Raw genomic sequence first — 24,157 nt, 5'->3', positions numbered from 1 at the left:
AGAGTGGGACAATGACTCCCACGGTTGAAACCTTCCTATGGCTCATCGGGATGTTTATCTGAGATCTAACCTGTTTATAAGTTAATATAATGGAAAACATAAATATTACCTTGATCAAAAACTTCTATGGCTCAAAGAAGTTTTTAATGATGGGCATTCAATCCCCACTGTTTTCTATGGTGGGTCCACTTGGCCGTTGGATCTGCCTCATCCTTTGGCCCATCCCCTAAAATGATCTCTCCAAATGGATGGACGGTGATGATACAACACATAGATCATGGTTGGCTACGGAGCATGGTGACGTCACTTCAGAGCGACATTGCTACTATCGATTTCAGTAGCTAGTCCGCGTCTCGAAAAATGAGGCAGGCAGTGGGAAGAGAGTTCAATATGGATACCTACTCCCGAGTGCAGACAAAGAACAACTCATTCCAAGTCCTCGGGCAACCGGCAGACCTCATAAATCATTAATTTGCTAAACCAAAAATCATTAATTTGCTAAATCAAGTTGAGGAAATGGAAGTCTCACAAACATCTCCTCTGCTAACTGTTCTTGAGGATCATCAATATGAGGTGGACCGAAAGGTAGAAAAGCGGCTTATTGGAGGATGGAAATCTGCCATTTACATAATCGGTAATGTAAACCCTCTCCATTTTGGCATCCTTCATCTGCTTTCTGGAATTCGTTGCCAAAAGAATGAGTTCTGGCAGCTCAGATTGCAGATCCACACTGTCCACCTTCTTGGTTCTATCTATGGATGGCCCTTTTATGAAGATTAACGGTGGCCTCTCCTCCATTACTGATTTCTAATATTTAATTCTTCGTTTCATATTGCAGGAGTCGAAGCTGCAGAGCGATTCGCATACCATGGTCTCTCAGGAAATCTGATCATGTATCTCACCACCGTCTTGAACGAGTCGACTGTGTCTACAGCGAAGAATGTGAACATCTGGACTGGTGTATCCACCCTACTTCCGCTGCTGGGAGCGGTCATCGCGGATTCCTATTTGGGCCGCTACCGAACCATACTCATTTCATCGTTGATTTATCTCCTGGTAAGCTTCTCTCTGTCTACTGAATCTATTGTTTCCTCCGTTTGAAAATTTTGAAAAACTCATCTCCTCTCAGATCAGATTTCTTTGAGGTTCTAAAAGGAAAGGGGAAAAAACTTCGTTGTAGAAGACTCAGGTCAACTCAATTGTTTCGACTCTTATTGGCAAAACTGGTCAAAATTCAACTGGACTCACCAATACTCTACAATTGTTATAATATTTTTAAACATTAAATGTTACTAGGTTCTGTATACCAGACTCGGGAGAACTCACCAATACAACTTCATAGGGTTGTTTTGTATATTTCTGCAATTAGTAAGTGTTGTCAATGTCTTCAATCTATCTTAAACGTGGTTTGTAAATGACATTGGCAGACCACTTGATCAAATCGACAATCCACTCAATCTTATCGAAAATTTTTGAAAAATTTTCAATTGGTCGTTGAATAGTTTTTGGAGTGCTACTCGATCCCATCGATAGACCCTTAATGGTTGTCGATCCTGTTGAAGGTTCTATCGACATACGCATGTGTTTTTGTGGAAGTGCATATTTTGTTTGCTAATTCGATTGTAACTCTATATAAAGAGTCTTAAACAGAAAATTATGGTTAATGACATTCAAGGGCTTTTAGAGCAAGAGATAGAGCAAAATTTGAATTTTATGAAGGAATTTTGGGTTGTTCGGATTAGTAAGCCATTAATCTCTTGTAATTTTATTTTCATATTGGATTTGCTGTCACTTCACGCATTTGCTGTCACTTCACGCTATGGGTTTTTCTACTAGGGTTTTTTCACATAAAAATTGTGTGATCCGTATGTATTTATGTTGCATTTGATTTCATCTTGTTTGATTGAATTCAGATTTTTCTTCCGTACGATCACCAACAAGTCGTTATAGCAAATGTTAGGGTTTTGAGTTCTAATTCGAAACATGTCAATGTAAGAATTTAATACGAAGTACGAAACAGAAAAATTTACCAATAGAATAAACTATAGAATGTTAATATTAGAGGCTTTCTAGTTCAACAAGGATTGCAACATGCTCTCCTTAGAAAGGTGAAGCTTACTCTATATATGACTGATGAAGAGTGAAATGAACTTGATAAGAGAGATATAACCTCGATCCAATTGTGTCTAGCAGACAACGTTCTCTACAATGTCCTGGATCAAAAGACTACTGCAAGAGTATGCAGGAAACTAAATAGTTTGTACATGAAGAAATCCCTAAGCAGTTGTCTGTATTTTAAAAAACAGTTCTATAATCTTAAGATGATAGAGTTGTCTGATATCAAATAACATATGAGCACATTTAGCGAATTTCTTTATAAACCGACGAATGTGGATGTTAAGATGAGAGAAGAAGATCAACCCTTAATTCTGTTGAATTTGTTTCCACTGTTTTACGAGAATCTCGTAGACACTCTGATCCACGGTAGAGATATCATCGATATTGAAAATCGCCTTAGTCATTCATGAGAGGTAGTTGAGAATGAGAGACAATTGCGAGGGTTTCTATACAGATGCATCAGTTGCTAATGGAAGGAATTCTGAACAGGAAAAAGGAAATTCGAGATCTAAATTTAAATTGAAAGGGAAAAGAAGATAAAGTACTGAAATTGTGTAATGATAGGGCACATGAAATTGTGCAATGATAGGGAAAAAGGAAGAATAATATGAGAATGTGATGAAGGACGCCAATACAATGCAATCTAGTAAGGAGATAGGTGGTAATGTGTTGACCACATTCAAATATGGTTACCTTAGTAACGACTGAATTTTAGATTTGGCAGCTTCGTACCAGATGACTTCTCATAGGAATTGGTTCACTACTTATATCAAGTATAATGGTGAACATGTTTTTTATGGGTAATGATATTGCATATAAGGTGATTGGCATCGGTTTAGTACGCATCAAGACGTTTGATGGGGTGGAGCGTATTATAACAGATGTGTGACACATTTCGGACGTTAGGAAGAACCTGATATCTTTTGGGGCATTAGATGTACTTAGGTGCAAATTCACTAGTTTTGATCAGTTTCTTAAAGTTTCCAAAGGGGGTCTTATAGTAATGAAAGTGCAGCGAAACAATAACCTTTATAAGTTGATCGGGATACTGTATCAAGTGGATTTACAATGTTTGTAGCGGAGGGAGAAAAAAACTAGAGTATTGTGAAGGGATTTTGAGGTTGTTCAGATTGGTAAGTCCATCCATCTCTTATAATTTCTTTTTTATAATGGATTCATTGTTGCTTTGTGCCGTGGCTTTTTCCGGTAAAAGTTTTTCCATGTAAAAATCATATGATCTCTATATGTTTGTGTTGCGTTTGATTTTATTTATTTTTATTGAATTCAAATTTGTTGCTATGTGATCCCTAATGGTAAGTATTTGTTTTCATAAAAATTATGTTTGGTTGATTCTATTTTTGTTGGCTCTTAGAAATCCACTACTCACCTCTTCATCAAAACTAAAAAGGATCCTTGAGAAGCATCTCAAGGTATTTTCTTTTTCTTTTTTTTCTTTCTTTTTTAGGAGAAAGGTGAGAGCACACCATGGTGGCCTCCATGCTTATGTAATCCAATCCACCACTCTATTGGGAAGTGGCTTTAGTACGGATCCCTGGATTCTACCAGTTTGGTAAATTCTTGACTTGGGGCCAGCATGATATATGCGTCTTATATCCAGGTTGTCCATTCGTTTTACCATATTATTTTAGGGTATGAACCTAAAAATGCATAAGATACAAATCTCAGGTGGACCACACGACGGAAAATAGTTGTGATTGCCAATTAAAAACTTCTGGAGGCCCACAAAAGCATTAACTCTTAGCTGATATTTATGTGGTCCTTTCATCTAGGTATTTGTGACCTTATCAACAGATTGGATGGCCAATAAACATTCCGGTGGCCCACAAAAAGTTTTTAATGGTGGGGCATTCAATCACCACACTTTCTTACGGTGTGATCTGCTACGATTTGGATCCACTAAATTTTTAGATTCGATTGGATGAAATGGATGGATGACTTGGATATAAGATGCTTACATCATGACAGCCCCACAATGAGGGATCCATCGAAGGGAAGGGGATTGGCCCGTGTACCACACACCAGCGATCTAGCTGGTGTTGACATCAGTAAGTGCCGTGGGTACCATCATATGGTATGTGTTATATTTAAACGGTACATTCATTTGGGGAGCTGGTCTTAAGGCTTGACCTAAAAATAAGACGGATCTAAAGATCAAGTGGACCACATTGGAAAAAGCAGTGGGAGACTGAACGTCTACCATTGAGGGTCAGGAATTTTGGATCAATATGATATTTGTTTTTCCTATTCATCCGGGTCTTTGTGACCTTACGAGCAAATTGGCTGGAAAATAAATGTTATAGTGGGCCTGATGAATGTTTTAATGATGAAAATCATTATCCCCAAGGCTGTTTATGGTGTGGTACTTTTAAGCTTTGTACATGATTTATTTTTTGCCTCGTGCTCTAAAATGATATGTACAAACAGATGAATAGTCTGGATATATTAAATACATCATTTTGGAGCCATGTAACTTTGATCTCTTTAAACCCTTCGTACAACTCACAGATGGAGAAGTGTCACTGGCACGACACGTACTCACACAAGCTATTTCACTGATGTGTGGTACACCACCCAATCCGCTTCCCAACCGCAGCTGCCTCCATGCCGCTTTCGTGGTGCGGATTAGGTAGGTAGTACCTAATCCGCGGGAGCGGATTGGCTACTCCCCCTGACACCAGCCCCGTGGCTGGTTGTCGGTGCTCTGTGGGCCCTATCATAATGTAAGTGTTTCATCCATTCCGTTAGTCCAATTTTTCAGATCATTTTAAGGCTTGATACAAAACATTATAGGGATATAAGTCTTAGGTTGGCCACACCATAAGACAACAATAATGAATGGATATTCACAATTAAAATCCTCCTAAGGTCCACTGTACTTTTTATTTTACATCCAATCTGTTGATTTGGTCATAAAGACCCAGATGAAGGTTAAAAAATAAATATCAGCTTGATCCAAAACTTTATGGCCCCCAAAACGTTTTTAATGGTCAAACTTTATTCAACACTGTTTCCAGTAATGTGATCCACTTGAGATTGAGATATACTTCATTTTTTTAGTCACATCATAAAATGATATATAAAAATAGATGGACAGCATGGATGACACACATACATCATAGTAGGCCCCACAGAGAACCGACCACCAGCCAATGGCTGGTGTCAGGGGGAGTAGCCAATCCGTTTCCCTAATCCGCACCCTGACAAACTATGACGAAAATAAAAAAATAATAAACATTCGAAATGGAGAAATCAAGACATATTCATACGTATCGGCAGACACGAAGAGAAATACAATGATTGTCTGAATTATGAATCTTCAGCTTGGTGCGGCCTTACCGTGGAGCCCATCGTGATGTATGTATTCGATATCTACTCCGTCCATCCGTTGTGCCAGATAATTTTATGGCATTAGCCAAAAAATAAAGCAGATTCAAATCTCGGGTGGACCATACTGTATGAAACAGAGGTGATTGAACGTTCCACCATTAAAAACTTCTTGGGGCTCACGGTAATGTTTCTGGAACGTTTATTTTCCATCGGATCTGTTGATAAGGTCATATAAACCTGGACCAAGGGAAAAATAACAAATATTAACTTGATCCAAAACATTTGTAGCCTATAAAAAGTTTTTAATGTTAAAAAACTACTCTTTCCTATGGTGTGGTACACCTATAATTTGTATCTGCATGACTTTTAAATTCATAGCCGTAAATAGAATGGGAAACGGATGGACGAAGTGGATATCCAGTACATACATCAAGGTGGGCCCCATGGTAATGGCCGCACCTAATCCGCTTCCTGCATTTAAAACCACAGGATGAAAAAAAAAAATAAAATCATTTTCTTTTATCTCACACGTTTTACATCTCGTGAATGGAACCATAGTTAGCTGTACACCGACATGTCACGTGTCATGGTACGCACCACATATCTCGGACGAGGTATTATCCGGCCAGTCCCGACCTCGGAACATACTGGGCCTCTCGGGGGATACCATGATTTATGGGTTTATCAACACCGTTCATCCATTTTTTTTTTTCATATTATTTTATGATATAAGCCCAAAAATGTGGCAGATCCAAGGCTTCTACGGCTCCCCATGGGGCATGATTAATCCCAACTGTCTGTTCCACTTAATGCATGGATCTTCTTATTTTTTAGCATATATCTTAAAATAAAATGAAAAAAATAAAAATAAATGCACGGTGTTAATAAACCCTTACTTAACCGTGGGTCCCTTGGAGCCCAGCCTTTTCCGAGTTTGGGACAGGGGAAGCGGATTGGCTGGTGTACCACGCTCCACCGACCTCGCTGATGTGGGTACGTGTCGTGCCAAACATGAGCGCTGACGCTCAGACGCGGATTAGATAATAATAGGAAGCGGATTGCGTACTGAGTAACTCAGTATGGTAAACGTACTGAGTAAACTCCGTGGACACTGTGTCATTCATGCATTGTATCCATTCCGTCCATCTCTTTTAACACATAATTTTAGGCTTTACACCAAAAATGAATTATATCAAATTTTCAAATGGACCACACCGCTGGAAATTGTGTGAATTGAACATCGACCGTTGAAAAATTCCTAGGGACAACAGAGGTTTTAGATCAAGCTGATATTTGTTTTTTCCCTTCATCCATGTCCTTCTGATCTTATGAACAGGTTGGATGACAAATAAACATCATTGGGGGCCTTAGAAAATTTTCAACGGTTGAAATCAATACTTCCACTTTTTCCAATGGCATAGCCCACTTGAGCTTTGTATATGCAGTAATTTTGAGTTGAACCAATAAAATGATATGGAAAAACGAATGGACGGCGTGGATAAACCACATACATTCACGGTGGGCCCAACTGAGTTTACTCAGTTCGATAAGAGCGTACTGAGCGCAATCCGATTTCATAATAGATTAAGCGGAAATGGATTGGCTACTCCCCTTGACACCAGCCCCGGAGCTGGTGGTCGGTGCTCTGTGGGCCCCCCCATGATGTATTTGTTTCATCCATTCAGTTCATCCATTTTTAAATATTATTTTATATCTTTCCCCAAAAAATGAGAGGGATATAAATCTCAAGTGGATCACACCACAGGAAAACGATAGTGATTGGATATCCATCATTCAAATCCTCATAAGGCCCAATATACTGTTTATTTGACATCCAATCCGTTGATTAAGTCATAAAGACCCAGATGAAGGGAGAAAACAAAGATCAACTTGATCCAATACTTTTATAGCCCCCAAAAAGTTTTTAACGATCAAAGTTCATTCAACACAGTTTCCTGCAATGTGGTCCACTTGAGACTGGGATATTCTCATTGTTTGTGTATTATCATAAATTGATCTATAAAAATAGATGGACGGAATGGATGAAACACATACATCATGGTGGGCCCACAGGGCACCGACCACCAGCTCCGGGGCTGGTGTCAGGGGGAGTAGCCAATCCGTTTCCAGATTAAGCCAGGTTGAGTAGCGAGACTGGTTGTTGAAGTGACGTCACCAAGTTATGTAGGACCCACCATGATGTATGTGTAGTATCTACCCCATTCATTTATTTGGAGAAATCATTTTATGGCATGAGATAGAATGAGTCAGATTTGGATCGGCAACATAGATAACAGTGGGAAGAGTGACGCCCACCGTTGAAACCTTCCTAAGGTCTACTATAATGCTTATATGTGATCCAACTTGTTCATGAGTTAAGACAGACGTTAAAGAAGGGAAAACTGAAATTTCAGCTTGATAAAAAACTTTCGTGGCCCTTAGAAAATTTTAATGGTGGGCACTATTCTTTCCACTGTTTTCTGTGGTGGGGCCTACTCGAGCCTTGGATCTGACTTTTTTTCTTTTTCGCTAATACCCTAAATTAATATCTCCAAATGGAAAGGATGGTGTGGATACAACAGATACATTATATCGGTCCCGCGTGACTTAGTGACTTCACTTGAGTTAGTCTCGCTACTCAGCCTATTGGCAGCTAATCCGCGTCCCTGACGCTCCTCGACCTTGGAGTTGTACGAATAGTTCAACGGAGATTAAAGTTAAATGGCCCACGATGTCCTATTTATTATATGTATGCCATTTATCCACATGGAGATATCATTTTCGAGCACTAGCATGCCATGATTCACCATTAAATCATTCGTAGGGCACGGGGATATTTATTTTCCATCCAATCTGCTCATAAGGTCACATGGGCATGAAGGAAGAGATAAGGCAAATATAATAATGATCCAAAACTTCTGTACCTTAGAAGGGTTTTAACGGTGGATGTTCAATCCCCTACCACTTTTTGCAGTGTGGTCCGTTGATCTTTGGATTTATCTTATTTATTTATTTTTTTTAAAAAACAAAGCTTTACAACAATCTCACTAAATCTTCAGAAAATTTGGATATAACACATACTGATAATGAGACCCACCGACTTAGTAACATCAAATTTGGATATAACACATACCTCGTAATGGGACCCAGACTTAGTAACATCAATACACCGGCTAGGTTGGCGGTGTGTTGTGCACCAGCCAATCCGCTTCCCGGACAGCGTAGTAGCAAATCCTCGTCGACATCTCCCATCGTTAAAAATGGTAATGGGCATCATGACGGGCAGTGTCATGTGCCTTGTCAGACTCCCAACCAGTATTAAATGGTGGGATGCCACGCTAAGTCACATTGAGCATTATTTATAGTGTGTTTGTTCGCATAAAGATTGAAAAGATAAAATGTGTACGATTTTTAAGTCACCTAATCTGCCTAACCTATGGGGCCTAACCTATGATACCCATACCTATTGGCTATTATACACCCCGGCAGGGCACGAGAGCCTTATCCAGGCTGTCACCGTGTAGATAGTCTAGTTTGCAAATCTGGTATTAAGTCGCATTGAAGTGCATTTGGTCCCAAGCAAATTCCATTGTCATTTGGAAACAGTGAGAATGATTAGATTACCATAGATATAATATCATTTAGTCTCAAAAGTAATACTATCGGATTTATGGTGGACTTTGAAAATTTAGTATATATGTGGGGCTCCACATTGATGCATGTGTTTTAACCATGTTGTTCATCCATATATTTACAATGTTATAGATAAGACGCCTACTAAAGGTTTATGAACAAAGTTGGAGAGTATTTATATGATAAAATGTTTCACTAATAGTTTATTTTTGAAAATGCATTTTTATACTCTAAAAATGGCGAAAGGATTGAATCTATCTAAATATATTAATATGTTCAACAAATTGGTTTGAAAGTTGACGAGTGTTGATGTGAAGATCGAGGAGAAAAATAAAACTTTAATTTTATTGATATCTCTCCCCAAGTCATTTGAGTATCTGCTTGATACTTTTTGTCATAGTAGGAATACTTTAGATATCGAAACCATTATCGTAACCCTTCTGTCGAAGCAGTTACGACAATGGAGTGGCGATGAATGTACCTCTATGAATGCATTGTTTATTCGGAAAAGACTATCTGAGTGAGAGAAGGGGGAAAACTATAATCAAGATCCAAGTCAACAGGTAAAAGAAAGTTGAAGTGTTTGGAATTGTCAAAGGACGTGACATTTTAAAAATGACTGTCAGTTTCCCAAAGCCTGAAAAGATGAGAAGTTAGATGATTCACTAAATGAAGTTAATTTAGTTGAATCCAATAAACGCTTAGATGGTTGTGATGTAATGTCGGTGACCAAGACTAAAAATTTCTATCAAGAATGGATCTTAGATATGAGGGTAGTGTATCATACGCGTCCTCATCGAAGTTGGTTTACCATATATAGCAAGTATAATGGGTGAGTTGGTTTTTATGAGTAATGACTATGCCTGAAAGATGATTGAAATTGGTTTGGTTCGCATTAGGATGTTTGATGGGGTAAAGCGTACTCTGATAGATGTAAGTCATGTTCTAGACTCGAAGAAGAATCAGATTTCTCTAAGAGCGCTAAATGCAATTGGTTGCAAGTTTGTTGATTATGATGGTGTCTCGAAGATTTCAAAATGGTCTCTAACAATAATGAAGGAACAACGGAAAAGTAATCTTTATCGGTTGATCAGAAGTACTATATCTGGTGGAGTTGCAGAGTCTGTAGCGGATTTCATATTAGCACGTTGTGCCATATGTGCCTAGGCCACATGAGTGAGCGGGGTATAGAGGTACTTCTCTATCCTAAATTAATTCATAGTTTTAAAAGCTTTGATTTGAATATATGTGAGCATTGCATATATGAGAAACAGTTAAGGCTGCATTTTAAAACTGGAAAACATGGCAGTAAACGACAGCTTGATTACGTGTATTTTGATGCGTGGGGGCCTTCGCCTATTGTTTTTGGAGGACAATCGTCTTACTTTGTCATATTTATAGATGACTTCTCTACCAAAGTTTGACTTTATATTTTGAAAAATAAATCTGATGTGTTTGCCATTTTAAAGATGTGTAAAGCGGTGGTTGAAAAACAGATAAGGCAAAAAAATGAAAGTTCTAATGACAGATAACGACATAGAATTTACTTTAAAAGAATTTGATCAATATTAAAGGAATGATGGAATAATCAGGCACAACATAATGAGGCATAAGCGAAAGGAGAATGGTGTAACAGAACATGATCCAGACTCTTTTGAAAATGACTCAAAGTATGCTGAACAATTCTGAGTTGGGCAAAGAGGTTTGGGTTGAAACTGTTTCTACAACTTGTTATCTGGTGAATAGGTATCTCTTTACAGTTATTGATTGTAAAATTCCTGAGAAAGTATGAAGTAGTCGGGCAGTTGATTACTCGATTCTGAGGATTGTTTGTTATGATTTTTTACTTTCATGTACCATTTGTTGAGAACGATTAGTTAGACCAAAGAATAAAAAAGTGCACATTTGTTGACTATGATGATGAGGTGAAATGTTACAGGTTGTTAGGCCGTGCTTTACGAAAGATCATTATTAGACGGGATGTCAAATTTAATGAGAGTTTCTTATTTTGAAAAGATGAGTACAAGGAAACATAAAAGTCAGTTGTTGATGTGGAATTAGACATGATTGAGACATTTGAGAAACTCGAGTTGCATATTAAGGTATGGGAAGAGGTGGAGCCACCACCTATTAGGAGAAATCTACCAAGGGATCAAATGTTACCATTGAGATTCAAGGATGAATCTAATATTGCATTTTCTTTCATTATAGATGTTAGGGATCCATCTAATTTCCATGAAGCTTTAAAAGATAAAGATACAGAAAAGTGGATGGTAGTTATGCATGAAGAGATGGATTCTTTGTATAAAAATCAAACGTGGGCGCTAGTCGAGCTGCCCATTGGGAGGAAGGCGATCGGGTGCAATTAGATATTCCGTAAGAAACTGGTTAAGTACAAGGCCTGATTGTAGCGAAGAAACTGACATTGATATACATATGGACAAGGAGATGAGCATGCTATAGTTGTCTCAAGAGGAGTATCTTGATAAGGTTTCAATCAAGTTCGGACTTGAAAAGGCGAAACCGATTAGCACTCTCCATGCTACTCACTTTCAGCATTCCTCGAAATTATATATGTCCTACGTCAGATGAAGAAAAGCGGTATGTCTCGTGTGCCCTATTTGAGCATAGTTGACAGTCTTATATATGCTATAGTCTTTACGAGACTAGATATTTTACATGCAGTTGGTGTTAAGAACAGATACATGTCAAACCCCAGCAAGCAACATTGAGAAGCGGTGAAATGGTTACTTCAGTATATACAAGGTACGACGAACTATGTCTTGTGTTTCAGAGATTTAAAGAAGTGACTTGTATTATATGTTGATTCGGATTATGCAAGGAATGTGGAAAATAGAAGTTTTACTTCCGATTACTCGTTTATACTAGCGAGTGGAGCTATTAGTTGGATATTTAAGCTTCAGTATGTGGTTGTACTTTCCAGAGGCATTTGCAAAGCTAGGGGGAGTCGTCATGTAGACTTCTTCAAGAAGGTTTCCATGAAGGAAAGGATTTTTGGCATCGAGTTGATGGAGTGGTTAATGATGAATAGCAGGTATAACAAGGAGACAACGTAAAATAATCACTTTTACAAAATATGCAAATATTTCATAGAGATTGAGACCCTTAACCGGATTTTATCCTTTTGCCACCAAATATCCTTTAAAACGTTCATTAGTTCCATCAATATGATAATTGATTTTATACATACATTTGCACCCAATTAGTATTTTTATTAGGTGTACCCAGTCGAGGACCTTAATGAGGATTTTTCCCGACGACCAATCCATGGAGGTGATCATCTAGATCGTGCTGAAAGAGACTATTGAGGTAAGACTGAACTTTCTAGTTTTAACGGTTTATTACGTATAGAAGATTTTCTCGATTGACTAACCGAAGTAGAGAGATATTTTGATTACAAGGACATGCCAGATCATAAAAGGGTAAAATTGGTAACGTTTAAATTAAAATCTGGTGCTTCTGCATGGTGGGAACAATTACAACTCTCACGAGCCCGCCAGAACAAGGCACCCATCTCATCATGGCCACGGATGAGACGTCTTCTTTGATCACGATTTCTCCCCAGTGATTATGAGCAGATATTATTCTAGCAATATCAAAATTGTAGACAAGGAAATCGAACAGTCACAGATTACACTAAAGAATTCCAACGGCTGGCTACACGAAATGATCTATCAGAATCTGAGTCACAGAAGGTGGTACGATTTATAGGTGGGTTGCGACCGACAATTCAGGACCGAGTTCAGATGTACCCAGTCGGGATTGTGGATAAAGCAGTTCAATTGGTGGGTAGGGAAGAAACACAACTTACAAGAGCTCCTACTCGTCCATATCCTTTAACTCGACCCCCCATGATGGGTCACACGCAGGATCCAATGCTGCCACGAGGAAAAGACCTAGTACCTCAACTTCCTACAACCGCAAACTGTGATACGGGGAGCGGATCATCCAGACCTCAACGTGCAGCACCCATAACAGCGGGTCCGAGTAGGATTCTAAATTCTTATGCTCGGCTAAGGTCGAACAATTGTTATCGCTGTGGCCAACCAGGCCACTTATCAAACACTTGTCCTCAACGTCCCGTAGCACACTTGACTATAAACAAAGGGGGCATTGAAGATGAGGTCGTAGAAGAAGACCATCACTTTGATAAACATGAACAAACCATTGAAGAAATAGCAGGTGACGATGACATGACGGGCGAGGATCGTGGCGAATTTTTAGTTGTGAGGCGATTGCTGTATGCCCCACGAAAGGAATTACATTTACAACGACACAATATATTTTGTACTCGGTGCACTATCAACGGAAAGGTTTGTGATGTGATCATAGACAGTGGTAATAGCGAGGACATCGTCTCGAGAGTGATGATGGAAAAGTTGCGGCTACCAACGATGAAATATCATTCCCTGTACTCAATTGGCTGGATAAAAAAGGTGAATGAGACCAAGGTAACTGAACAATGCACTATCTCCTTTTCAATTGACAAAAATTATAAGGATCAAAGACTTTATGACGTGGTCGATATGGAGCTTGTCATATGTTATTCGGTCGACCTTGGTAGTCGGACCGTGGTGCTACCCATCAGGGATGAGATAATGTTTGCATATTCGTCAAGGATAGTCGAAAAATAATCATTTTCCCTATGACACCAGAGAACTACCCTGAAGCCTCTAAAGTGGAGGGGAGTTCCATTTTGACCATTCGAGATTTTATGGAGGAATCCAAGGAAACTAGCGAGGTATACGCTGTATTGGTGAAGGGCGAGGAAGAGGAGCTCTCAAACATCCCTCCAAGTTTAAGACTATTGCTAAATGAATTCAAAGAAGTCTAGCCTGAGGATTTACCTGATAGATTGCCCCCTATGAGGGACATCCAACATCACATAGACCTCGTCCCTAGGGCTAGCCTGCTCAACCGTCCTCATTATCGGATGAGTCCGAAGGAGTGTGAGATACTTCAGGGGCAAGTGGAGGAATTGATCCGTAAGGGTCTCTTGAGAGAGAGCATGAGCCCATGTGCCGTACCAGCATTATTAACATTAAAAAAAGATAGAAGTTGGCGCATGTGTGTCGACAGCCGGGCAATCAACAAAATTATCATCAAATATCGGTTCCCAACACTACGGTTGGGCGACATGCTCGATATGTTAGAAGAGGCCAAGGTGTTCTCTAAACTAGATCTAAGGAGCGGGTACCATCAGATTCATATTCGACCCGGTGATGAGTGGAAAACGACATTCAAGACTAAGGAAGGGTTATATGAGTGGCTAGTCATGCCCTTCGGCCTATCAAACGCACCAAGTACTTTTATGCGTTTGATGAATCAAGTTCTAAAACTGTTCACTGGCCGATTTGTGGTAGTATATTTTGATGACATATTGATATATAGCCAGGATGAGGCAGAGCACAGGAAACATCTCAGGCAGGTGCTACAGGTCCTACAAATTAACAAGTTGTACCTCAACTTGAAGAAGTATAGTTTTTTAACTGACAGCCTGTTGTTTCTAGGATTTGTTGTAACGTCCACAGGCATTCGTGTGGATGATAAAAAGGTGCGAGCTATTAGGGAATGACCGATCCTGACAAACATTCATAAGGTGAGGAGTTTTCACGGGTTGATGACTTTCTATCGTCTATTTGTGCGAGATTTTAGCACCATAGTCGCGTCTATAACAGATTGTATGAAAAAAGGACCGTTCCAGTGGACTAATAAAGCTGACGAGAGCTTTCATGAGATCAAGTATCGTTTGGCTACAACACCGGTCTTGGTGCTTCCTAATTTCGACAAATTGTTTGAGGTTGAGTGTGACACTTCATACGTCGGAATTAGACGAGCATTATCACAGGAAGGTAGGTCAGTAGCCTTCTACAATGAGAAGCTCAGCGCAACCCGAAAGAAGTGGTCGACTTATGAGCTTGAGTTGTACGCAGTTGTTCGGGTGCTGCGACATTTGCGACATTATCTGATTCAAAGAGAGTTTGTTTTGTACACTGACCATCATGCATTAAAGTTTATTAATAGTCAGACTAACGTGAATCGTGTGCATGCTAGATGGGTTGCATTTTTACAGGAATTCACGTTCGTTCTGAAGCACAAGTCAGGGCAGCAGAACAAGGTGGCTGATGCATTTAGCCGTCGTATATCACTACTTGTTACGATAAGCAACGAGGTGGTCGGCTTCGACTATCTTAAGGAGCTGTATACCGAGGATGAAGACTTCAAAGATTCTTGGATGAAGTGCTAAGAAGGTCACCCCAGTGACCTTCATATACAGGACGATTTTCTCTTCAAAGAGAATCGATCGTGCATCCCCCAAAGTTCTCTGAGGGAGCAGATTATTCAGGAGCTACATGGAGGTGGCCTTGGTGGACACCTGGGGCAAGACAAGACACGAGCTCTTGTGAAAAAGCGGTATTACTGGCCGCAGTTAGTATGCGATGTGGAAAAAGCCGTACAACGTTGCCATGTTTGTCAGACCTCCAAGGGGCAATCTCAGAATACGGGCCTCTATACCCCGTTACCTGTGCCTAACGGTCCTTGGAAGGATTTATCAATGGACTTCGTGCTTGGTCTCCCACGAATACAACGCGGCATGGATTCGGTGTTCGTGGTGGTAGATCATTTCTCCAAGATGACGCACTTTATCCCATGCAAGAAGACCCTCGATGCAACACACATGGCGAATCTATTTTTCAGGGAGGTCGTACGGCTATACGGGGTCTCCAAGACCATTACTTCCAATCGTGACACGAAGTTCATTAGCCACTTTTGGTAGACTTTATGGAATCGATTCGATACACGACTTCAATTCAGCAATGCTTACCACCCACAAACTGATGGGTAGACCGAAGTTGTGAATCGCACGTTGGGAAACCTCCTTCACTGTATTTTAAGAGAAAAACCGAAGCAGTGGGATTTGGCCTTGTCTCAAGCAGAGTTTGCATTCAACAACATGGTGAACCGCTCGACAAGGAGATCACCGTCCCAGATTATCTACGGACGAGTGCCTCGCCACACACTTGACTTGGTCCCTCTGCCCAAGCACCTAGGCACGAGCATTGCAGCAGAACATGTGCTAGAAAAGATCATGGGCATCCATGCAGAAGTGCAGACCAAGCTACATGCCTCGAACGAGAAGTATAAGGAACAAGCGGACAAGCATCGGCGACAAAAAGTGTTCGAGGTGGGCGATCGCGTTATGGTTCATCTGCATAAAGAGAGATTTCTGACCGGGACGTACAACAAGTTGAAAAATAAGAAGATTGGACCCGTCCTAATCATTCGAAAGATCAATGACAATGCTTATGTTGTTGATCTTCCAGATGACATGGCGATCTCATGGACTTTCAACGTCGCGGACCTGACCGAGTATCATGAACCAGAGTAAGATGAGAACTCGAGGACGAGTTCTTTTGAAGTGGAGGGGACTGATGTAGAGCGGGTCGCAGACAGTTTCATGGCCAAGACGGATCAGAAAAGGCTCGGTCGACGACAGAAGTGATCCGGACCGTCGGACCTTAGATTAAGCGTATCTCGCAATCTGGAATGAGTTACCTGACTTAAAATATATGATTTTGAGGTAGAACGAGCTACTTTAGCCAACCAACCCTGCTACGCCGGGTTGCGCAGCCCGGAATTGCGAAAAACCCTTGGATCGACGGTCGTTTCCCTGTTTCAATTTCATTTTTACTATAAATAGTAAGTTTTAGTTTGATTATAATTCTTCATCCGTCAGGCTTTAGGAATTGCGTCCAACGTGAAAAGAGCTTAGAATAATTAGGAGAACGGTTTGGTGAAGCCAAATAGGACACTTACTATTTTTGGCCGAAAACCTTGCGCACTAGTAGACATCACGATCGTCTATAAATAGAAGTTTACTATTTATAGTAAGTCGCAGATTCTAGGAGTTTGAGTTGTAGTTTGATTCTGATTTCTTTCCCATTGCTTGGTACCCGTATTTAAAGGGTTGTGAACTCGTTTTTATTCATCAATTAATCAATTTCGAATTTCTTAGAATTTATTTCTATTTCCTGCTTTCTTTCCTCGTGGATTCGAGAAGTCTCTGTGAGGAGTCCAGAGGAGCTCCGTGGATTCAGAGTAGTTATCCTCATCACGTCCATCCCTGCGCCACTTTTTTTTTCTAGAAAGGTCGGAGCACACCACCTGCAACTTTGTTAATTATGAAAAATGGTTGTACAAATATTAGGGTGGGCAACAAAAAGAAACGCGCCTCACATATTGTATACTGCAGCTTTTTTTTTTTTTTTTTTCTAGAACGGCCCAACAAAATGGAATTGTTGTAGAAAAATCATAGAAATTGGATGATACTAGGCATCCAATTGGTGGCCTTCAAATGAACGGTGAATTGAAAAGTTTGCAAATGGTTGACATTCAACCTGAAGAGTTAAAAGTGAAGGTTATGAGTTTCTAAATAGTGTGGTTTTGAGCTTAACCACAGGCCGGACTGTCCAAATCTTCTCTCTCTCTCTCCCAGACAGGTGTTAGCACATCACCTGCAATTTTGTAGATTATGATAAATGGCTGTACAAATGTTTGAGTGGGCTAGCTACAAAAGGAAACAGGCCTCACCTATTGTGTACTGCAGCTTTTTTTTCCCTAATACAAATGTGGGCCCAACAAAATGGAAATAAGGCCACGACTGACAACAAACAACCCTTTTTTTTTCTTCAGAAAGGTGGAAGTACGCACACCATTTATAACTTTGTTGATACAACAATAAAAAAATCACTTGTTTTTCAAAAAGTTATATATATATATATATATATATATATATATATATATATATATATATATATATATATATATATATATATATATATATATATATATATATAGCTAATGTGGCACATGCATGAGTGACCTAAGTAGGTTGTTAAGAAAACTTATCCAAGTTCTTCTGAGCGTGGAACACCTGTTGAGTTGACTGACCTAAATTTAGGTCATGTTATCTACACCATTGGACCTATGTAATTAATGGCTTGTATCTCTCACTCATGTGCCACATTAGCTATATATATATATATATATAACATGACCTAAATTGAGGTCAGTCAACTCAACAGGTGCTTAGAAGAACTTGGATAAGTTTTCTTAACAACCTACTTGCTTCACAATTGTGGCCCATCTGATGAACAAGCCAAAAGATCTACGTGGGTGAGACTCACTTGTGGCTGGCTCCAAGAATGACTTGGACCTTGTTGTGTGTAGATGGATTCCCACATCGAAAGGTATTTGAAATTTTAAAAATGTTATGTCTTAAAAAGTGTGCAGAAGAAATTTTTTAAAAGATAGGTCCACAGATGGATAACGGATGTGTATTTAGCACGATCATCACGTAGAGTTGACTCAATTATAGTTACATGGTGTCAACTGCTGTAGAGCCCATGTGTTCTATACATGAAACAGTGGAACTCATCATAGTGGGTCTTCCCAAAAATCAGGTGAATCCATTCATAGAGTATGCACTACCGTAGAAAACAGTGGACAACTGCCCAATCTACCATGTGGGGCCAGATGATTGGGCCAGCCTGACTTTTGGGGGCATCGTATCATGTGGGTTAACCTTGTTGGAAGGGATGGATACCGCCATAGATTTACTATAGCGTTTTAACAGCCCTAAAATTACACATTGAGAGGCACTGCAGCGTTTTAACAGTAATCAAATTACACATTAAGGGGCACCAGATGATTGGGTGAACCTGATTTTTAGGGGCACTATATCATGCGGGACAACCTTGTTGAAAGGATTGGATGCCACAGACCTACTACCACGGTGGCCCTACACTAATTTTTAAGGCTTTATGCCCAATGGGAAACGAACTCGACTAGTCTTTTTCTTTTTTTCTTTTTATTTTTTTGATGAAAATCTGAATTATCTCATTAACGCGTGCCAGTACTAAATGCTTGATATCGAACTTGTGATATTGATAGCACTAGATCCTCTTTTATCTTAGATGTCTCTATATATTCAATGAGTTTCATCATCTTCCATGGAAAGCTTGACCATCTCAGATCTTGTGTGAATCTTTCTGCCTGGCGAACTCTCGATCTTTGCACTTGGTTCTGCCATACAGGGAGGAATTGGAGACTGTTCAAGCTTTTGCTTCCAGATTACCAGTCGATGCCTGGGTCTGCTGCAAGTTTGAGATGCTGAAACGGCCAAATAGTCCGGTCCTCTCTTCTTTTTTTTTTTTAAATAAAAAGGTGGGAGCACACTACCCATAACTTTGTTGATGTGGAAAATGATTTACATCTATTTGAGTGGGCCCACAAAAAGAAAGAGGCCTCACCTATCCTATATTCTACATAAAAAGGAAAACAAACCAGATTGCCTAGTTAAGGAAGTAGCTAAATACAGGAATATACATAGCCATTACAAAACGCCTTGATACTATAGGACTCAATATCAGAAAACAGGGCAGCATAAAACCGGCCTGCACCAAAACTGTGGCCTGCATTCATGAACCTTAGCATAGGCCTCTTCTCAGGTTTACTCAAAACCGCTTTATCACCTGCCATAGCAGATCCCAGCAAGTAACCAAACACCTACACAATGAACCTGAAGCCCCTAACAACCCCCAAAATCTTTTTATTTTTTTAATACTTTAATGGGCATGCTCTAGTTTTTTCATTGCAAACTACCATTGCAGATAACAAACTATTTCCTTATCAACTTGGAATGCCCTGGCAAGAACATAATGATTGGATTGGGATAGGTTAGATGGAGTCTCATGAGTTACAACCGAGTCTTGATGAGTTGCAACGGAGTCTCATTCATATGTGATTTTCTTAGTGACTTGGCTTGAAATCCAATTTTGAGTCACAGAGTTTTAGAACTATGGTTTGGTCCAATTTTGAGGTATACTAACCTAATGATTGGATTGACCTAGTGGATAGGTTAGATGGCATACACACATGGTTTAGGACGACAACTTGACTTTGACTTCATGTGATCATTCATTCTAGTTTAATTATAAATATAAATATAAGGTGTATTATTATTATAAACTTTCTCAAAAATTTATCAAGTGATCAACATTCAGAATTAATTGAGTACAAATTGTTGCAGGGACTTTCCTTACTAACTACATCAGCGGCGATGGTGATTCCTCTTCAATTTCGGGAATTGCTTGTTTTCATTTCGCTGTATATGGTGGGCATGGGACAAGGAGGACATAAACCATGTGCGGAAGCATTCGGAGTGGATCAATTCGATGATGATAGCGAGAAAGGGAGAAAAGCCAAGAATTCTTTCTTCAATTGGTGGTATTTTGCGGTATGCAGTGGCGGGAGTGTGGGAATGCTTATTGCAAGTTATATTCAAGACAATGTGGGGTGGGCCATCGGCTTCGGGATTCTCACAAGTGCTATGGTGGTTGCGCTTTTTCTCTTTATCTTTGGATCAAACACATACACCCATCTAGTTCCAAGCGGGCAAAGCCCATTGACTCAAGTTGCCAAAGTCATTGTTGCTGCTGCTCGTAAGTGGCATCTTCCGTCAAGAAAGAATAATAAAGATGAAAGCAGATGTGCTCCTATGGCTAAGGAAGTTACTCCTGGAGCCAATCAATTCAAGTAAGTGAATCCTACCCTTTCAAGGTTGTCAAGAGAAGATACCTTCCAGGAACACCTAAATTGCAATCATTCATCCAGTGGGCCCTAAAAATTATAGCAACTAAATGTCTCACAACTCCATGATAGTTCGTTATCCATCCACTCCCATGGCCAGTAGCTCCCGATTGTCCCACTTTTGAAAGGAAAAATCCAAATATTGAAAATGGGGGCATTAATCATCCTCAAGATATGGACATCAACATGAATCTGGGCCTATAAACTAATAAGAAATTCAAGAACAACACGAGAGAAAATAGGAAGCGTCACCAACCTCAAGATAAAGGGGCCTCTCTAACAAGGAGTGTTGCACCAAACACCCTCAAGTGCAAGGATAGCACCAAGGATCAAAGTCATTTCAAATGACCCTGCTATGCTCCCTTTTGAAGAACATGAAAGAGTTTCCTGGCAGTTCAAACGTGTGTTCTCCCTCAAAGATGATGTTTAAACCAATTAAGCCATCAGAGCCAATAATTTTCAAATGAAAGCACTATATGGAGAGAATGAGTTGCTCTCCCCTCTCCAAGGCACAATGGTGGGTCCCAAAAGAATGTGAAAAACTAAAGAAAATATCCAAAGTGCAACCATCTAGATTAGGCGCCAAGGAGAAAATGAGTAGCTCTGGCGGTTCTCCTAAGCTACACCTTCTCAACCTCTGAAGAGCTGTGAATATTTAGGAGCTTGTTTTTTGAAATGCACGATAAGATTGCCACCCAACAATGGTTAGAGAATGTGCTGACTGACTCTCAGTACACACTGTGCATACGGACTTCTTGTTGATGATAATGAAACATAAAATGCGGTTAGCATTCTCAGCTACTTCTAATTACCAATTTGAAAATTGCAGATTCTTGGACAAGGCTGCCATTGTAGATGACTTGGATGCACCTTGTTGTCAAAATAGTTGGAGTTTATGCACCCAAGCACAAGTTGAAGAAGCAAAACAGATCATGCGGCTTTTCCCCATCTGGTCTTGTTGTTTGATGCTTGGGGTAGTGTCCGCACAGCCTACCACATTTTTCACTAAGCAATCTAGCACCATGGACAGGAAGATCTCATCCACCTTCGAGGCGTCTGCTGCATCTCTTATAGTTGTTAGAAGCCTAACAACTGTTGCATTTGTCCCCATCTATGATTGGATCCTCGTGCCAACCACAAGAAGACTTACTGGAATCCCATCCGGCCTAACAATTCTCCAAAGGATTGGAATCGGGATACTTCTTACGGTGATTTCCATGGTCGTAGCAGGATTGGTAGAGATGAGAAGAGTTGGAATTGCTAGAGAATACGCACCCTTCGATCACCCAAATGCGACCATTCCTATGAGCTTTTGGTGGTTGCTACCACAATACATAATTGTTGGACTCTCAGACATATTTACGATGGTTGGTTTGCACCAATTTTTCTATGATCAGATGCCGGATGGGATGCGGAGCATTGGAGCCGCTGCTTATCTTAGCATCTTTGGCATTGGAAACTTCCTAAGCAGTATTATCATTTCGTTGGTCCAAGTTGTAAGGCCGGAGTGGTTAACCAACGATCTTAATAGTTCGCATTTAGGTTACTTCTATTGGCTTCTTGCAGGGTTGAGTGTTTTGTGTTTAGGTTTCTATATTTGTGCAGCCAAATGCTTTGTTTACAGGCAAACCTGTTATGGCCTTCCATAGCGTGCATTGGTTAGTTGTGTATGGTTTGTTTTTCTGTTTATCTAATAATATTAATGAAATTACTCGCAAACAAAATGAGAAATCTTCACTTCCAAATTCATCTTCGAAACGCTGATTTTCTTTGAGCCGGCTTTCTCTACATCACTTTTTTTTTTTTTTTTTTTTTTAAAAAAAAAAAATTTATTTTTTAATTATTTGTTTTAAGAGAAAGGCGCCAGGCCCTAATTTCATTAACAAGATCCAGGATGTATATTTGGGGTCACCCAGAAAAAATGACTGAGAACCCCTATCATAGCTCAAAAAGAGAGACTAGCAGCCTACAAAACAAAAAACCTCTCAAGCCCTCCTAGCTTGATCCCTTAATGCGCCTAGGCCGACCTTGTCCAGGAATAGACTCCCTTTGACGATCGCCGGAAAATCCTGGAGGCGGGTAGAGAAGAAATGGACATTACTCTGACTACCTGCTCGCGCCATCCCATCCACCGCCGCGTTTCCTTCCCTGAAAATATGCATAAACTTGAATTGACCCCTGTTCATAATCTGCTTGATCCTGCACAACCAGTAACCCCATTTCCAACTGGGCTCAACCGCCCCCAGCAGGAGATTAACTGCCAACTGGGAGTCGGATTCAACCAAGGCCTTGCTGAAGCCCCTTTTCAGACAGATATCCATCCCATCATGGATGGCTCTCAGTTCGGCCAAGACATTAGTACCTACACCGTATCGGGACGAGAAGGCAAACAAAAAACCCCCACTGCCACTCCTACATATCCCGCCCCCACCTGATTAGCCCGGATTACCCATCAATGACCCATCGACGTTTATCTTCACCTATCCCAGAGGGGGTTTAAGCCAACGCACCAGCCGAGAGTGAGGATTGTTGGATCTGGCGGCTGCCTGAATAGGATGCTGCCCAAATGTTACCGGCAGCATATGGCCAGCAGGGGGTTTTTCTACATCACTTATAGAATAAGCTGATTCTATTAGTTCTGCTCGTGGGGCACCCCATGGGGTGTGTATGGCATCCTAACCTGTCAATCAGGCTCACCTCAACAAGATGTTGGGCACCAAAAGAAAAGGCCAATCCAGCCGTCATGTGATTGACCACGTAGATTTAAGGTTTGTAGATGAATTGTAAATATTTTGGGTCCCTACTCATGGCTTAGTAGTAGGTTCACAGGAGTTTCAACACTAAGGGTCTGTTTGGATTCGTATATAGGGGTGTATTGTATTGTATTCGGGTACTGTTCATGCATATGTAGGATGGTTTTCACAATACATCCAGATCAATATGCCATTAATCAATGTTTGCAAAGGAGGTATTGTGCGGGCAAGTATACAATATCTTGTATAGATCAATGTTTGGATACGACGTATTAGGCCTACGTATTATACAAACGTACAACATACGATAGCTGTTGTACGGACTGTTCATTTATTTATTTTTTCTCGTCCATTTCCTAAGTGGTGGTGCCCACCGTCAGTTGATATGCTTCATCTGATCCGTCCAACATGATCTGATCCATCCAACATGATTGTCATTGAAAAATCCTATCCATCCATTCATACAATAGCCGCTGTATGGTTTTTTTTATTTCCAATTCTCGTCCAATTCATAGGTGGTGGTGGCCACCGTTAGTTAATATGCTTCATCTGATCCATCCATTGAAAAATCCTATCCAACCATTCAAAGAATTCACGTTAACAATGGTATCAAGGTCATCTAATGTGGCCAA

General features: G+C 40.2%; 1 protein-coding gene across 1 annotated transcript; it reads left to right on the top strand.

Moving 5' to 3' along the window:
* Window positions 1–487: 487 nt before the first annotated feature.
* On the top strand, window positions 488–22,546 carry LOC131237478 (protein NRT1/ PTR FAMILY 5.10-like). Its single transcript, XM_058235269.1, has 4 exons — window positions 488–634; window positions 839–1,056; window positions 20,213–20,718; window positions 21,602–22,546. Exons 1-4 carry the CDS (start codon window positions 517–519, stop codon window positions 22,419–22,421), a joined length of 1,662 nt encoding a protein of 553 aa, XP_058091252.1. The 5' UTR covers window positions 488–516; the 3' UTR covers window positions 22,422–22,546.
* The last annotated feature ends 1,611 nt before the right edge of the window (window positions 22,547–24,157 follow it).

This window comes from Magnolia sinica, chromosome 2, assembly GCF_029962835.1.
Source record: "Magnolia sinica isolate HGM2019 chromosome 2, MsV1, whole genome shotgun sequence".
Taxonomy (NCBI): domain Eukaryota; kingdom Viridiplantae; phylum Streptophyta; class Magnoliopsida; order Magnoliales; family Magnoliaceae; genus Magnolia; species Magnolia sinica.
This window is presented reverse-complemented; position numbering and strand designations above follow the sequence as displayed.

What these genes read in the sequence shown, in the direction of transcription:
- LOC131237478 (XM_058235269.1), top strand. Translation starts at nt 517, where the DNA reads ATGGAAGTCTCACAAACATCTCCTCTGCTAACTGTTCTTGAGGATCAT. An exon ending in ATCTGCCATTTACATAATCG is followed by an intron (nt 635 to 838) that starts GTAATGTAAACC and finishes TTCATATTGCAG; the next exon opens with GAGTCGAAGCTGCAGAGCGA. An exon ending in CATCGTTGATTTATCTCCTG is followed by an intron (nt 1,057 to 20,212) that starts GTAAGCTTCTCT and finishes AAATTGTTGCAG; the next exon opens with GGACTTTCCTTACTAACTAC.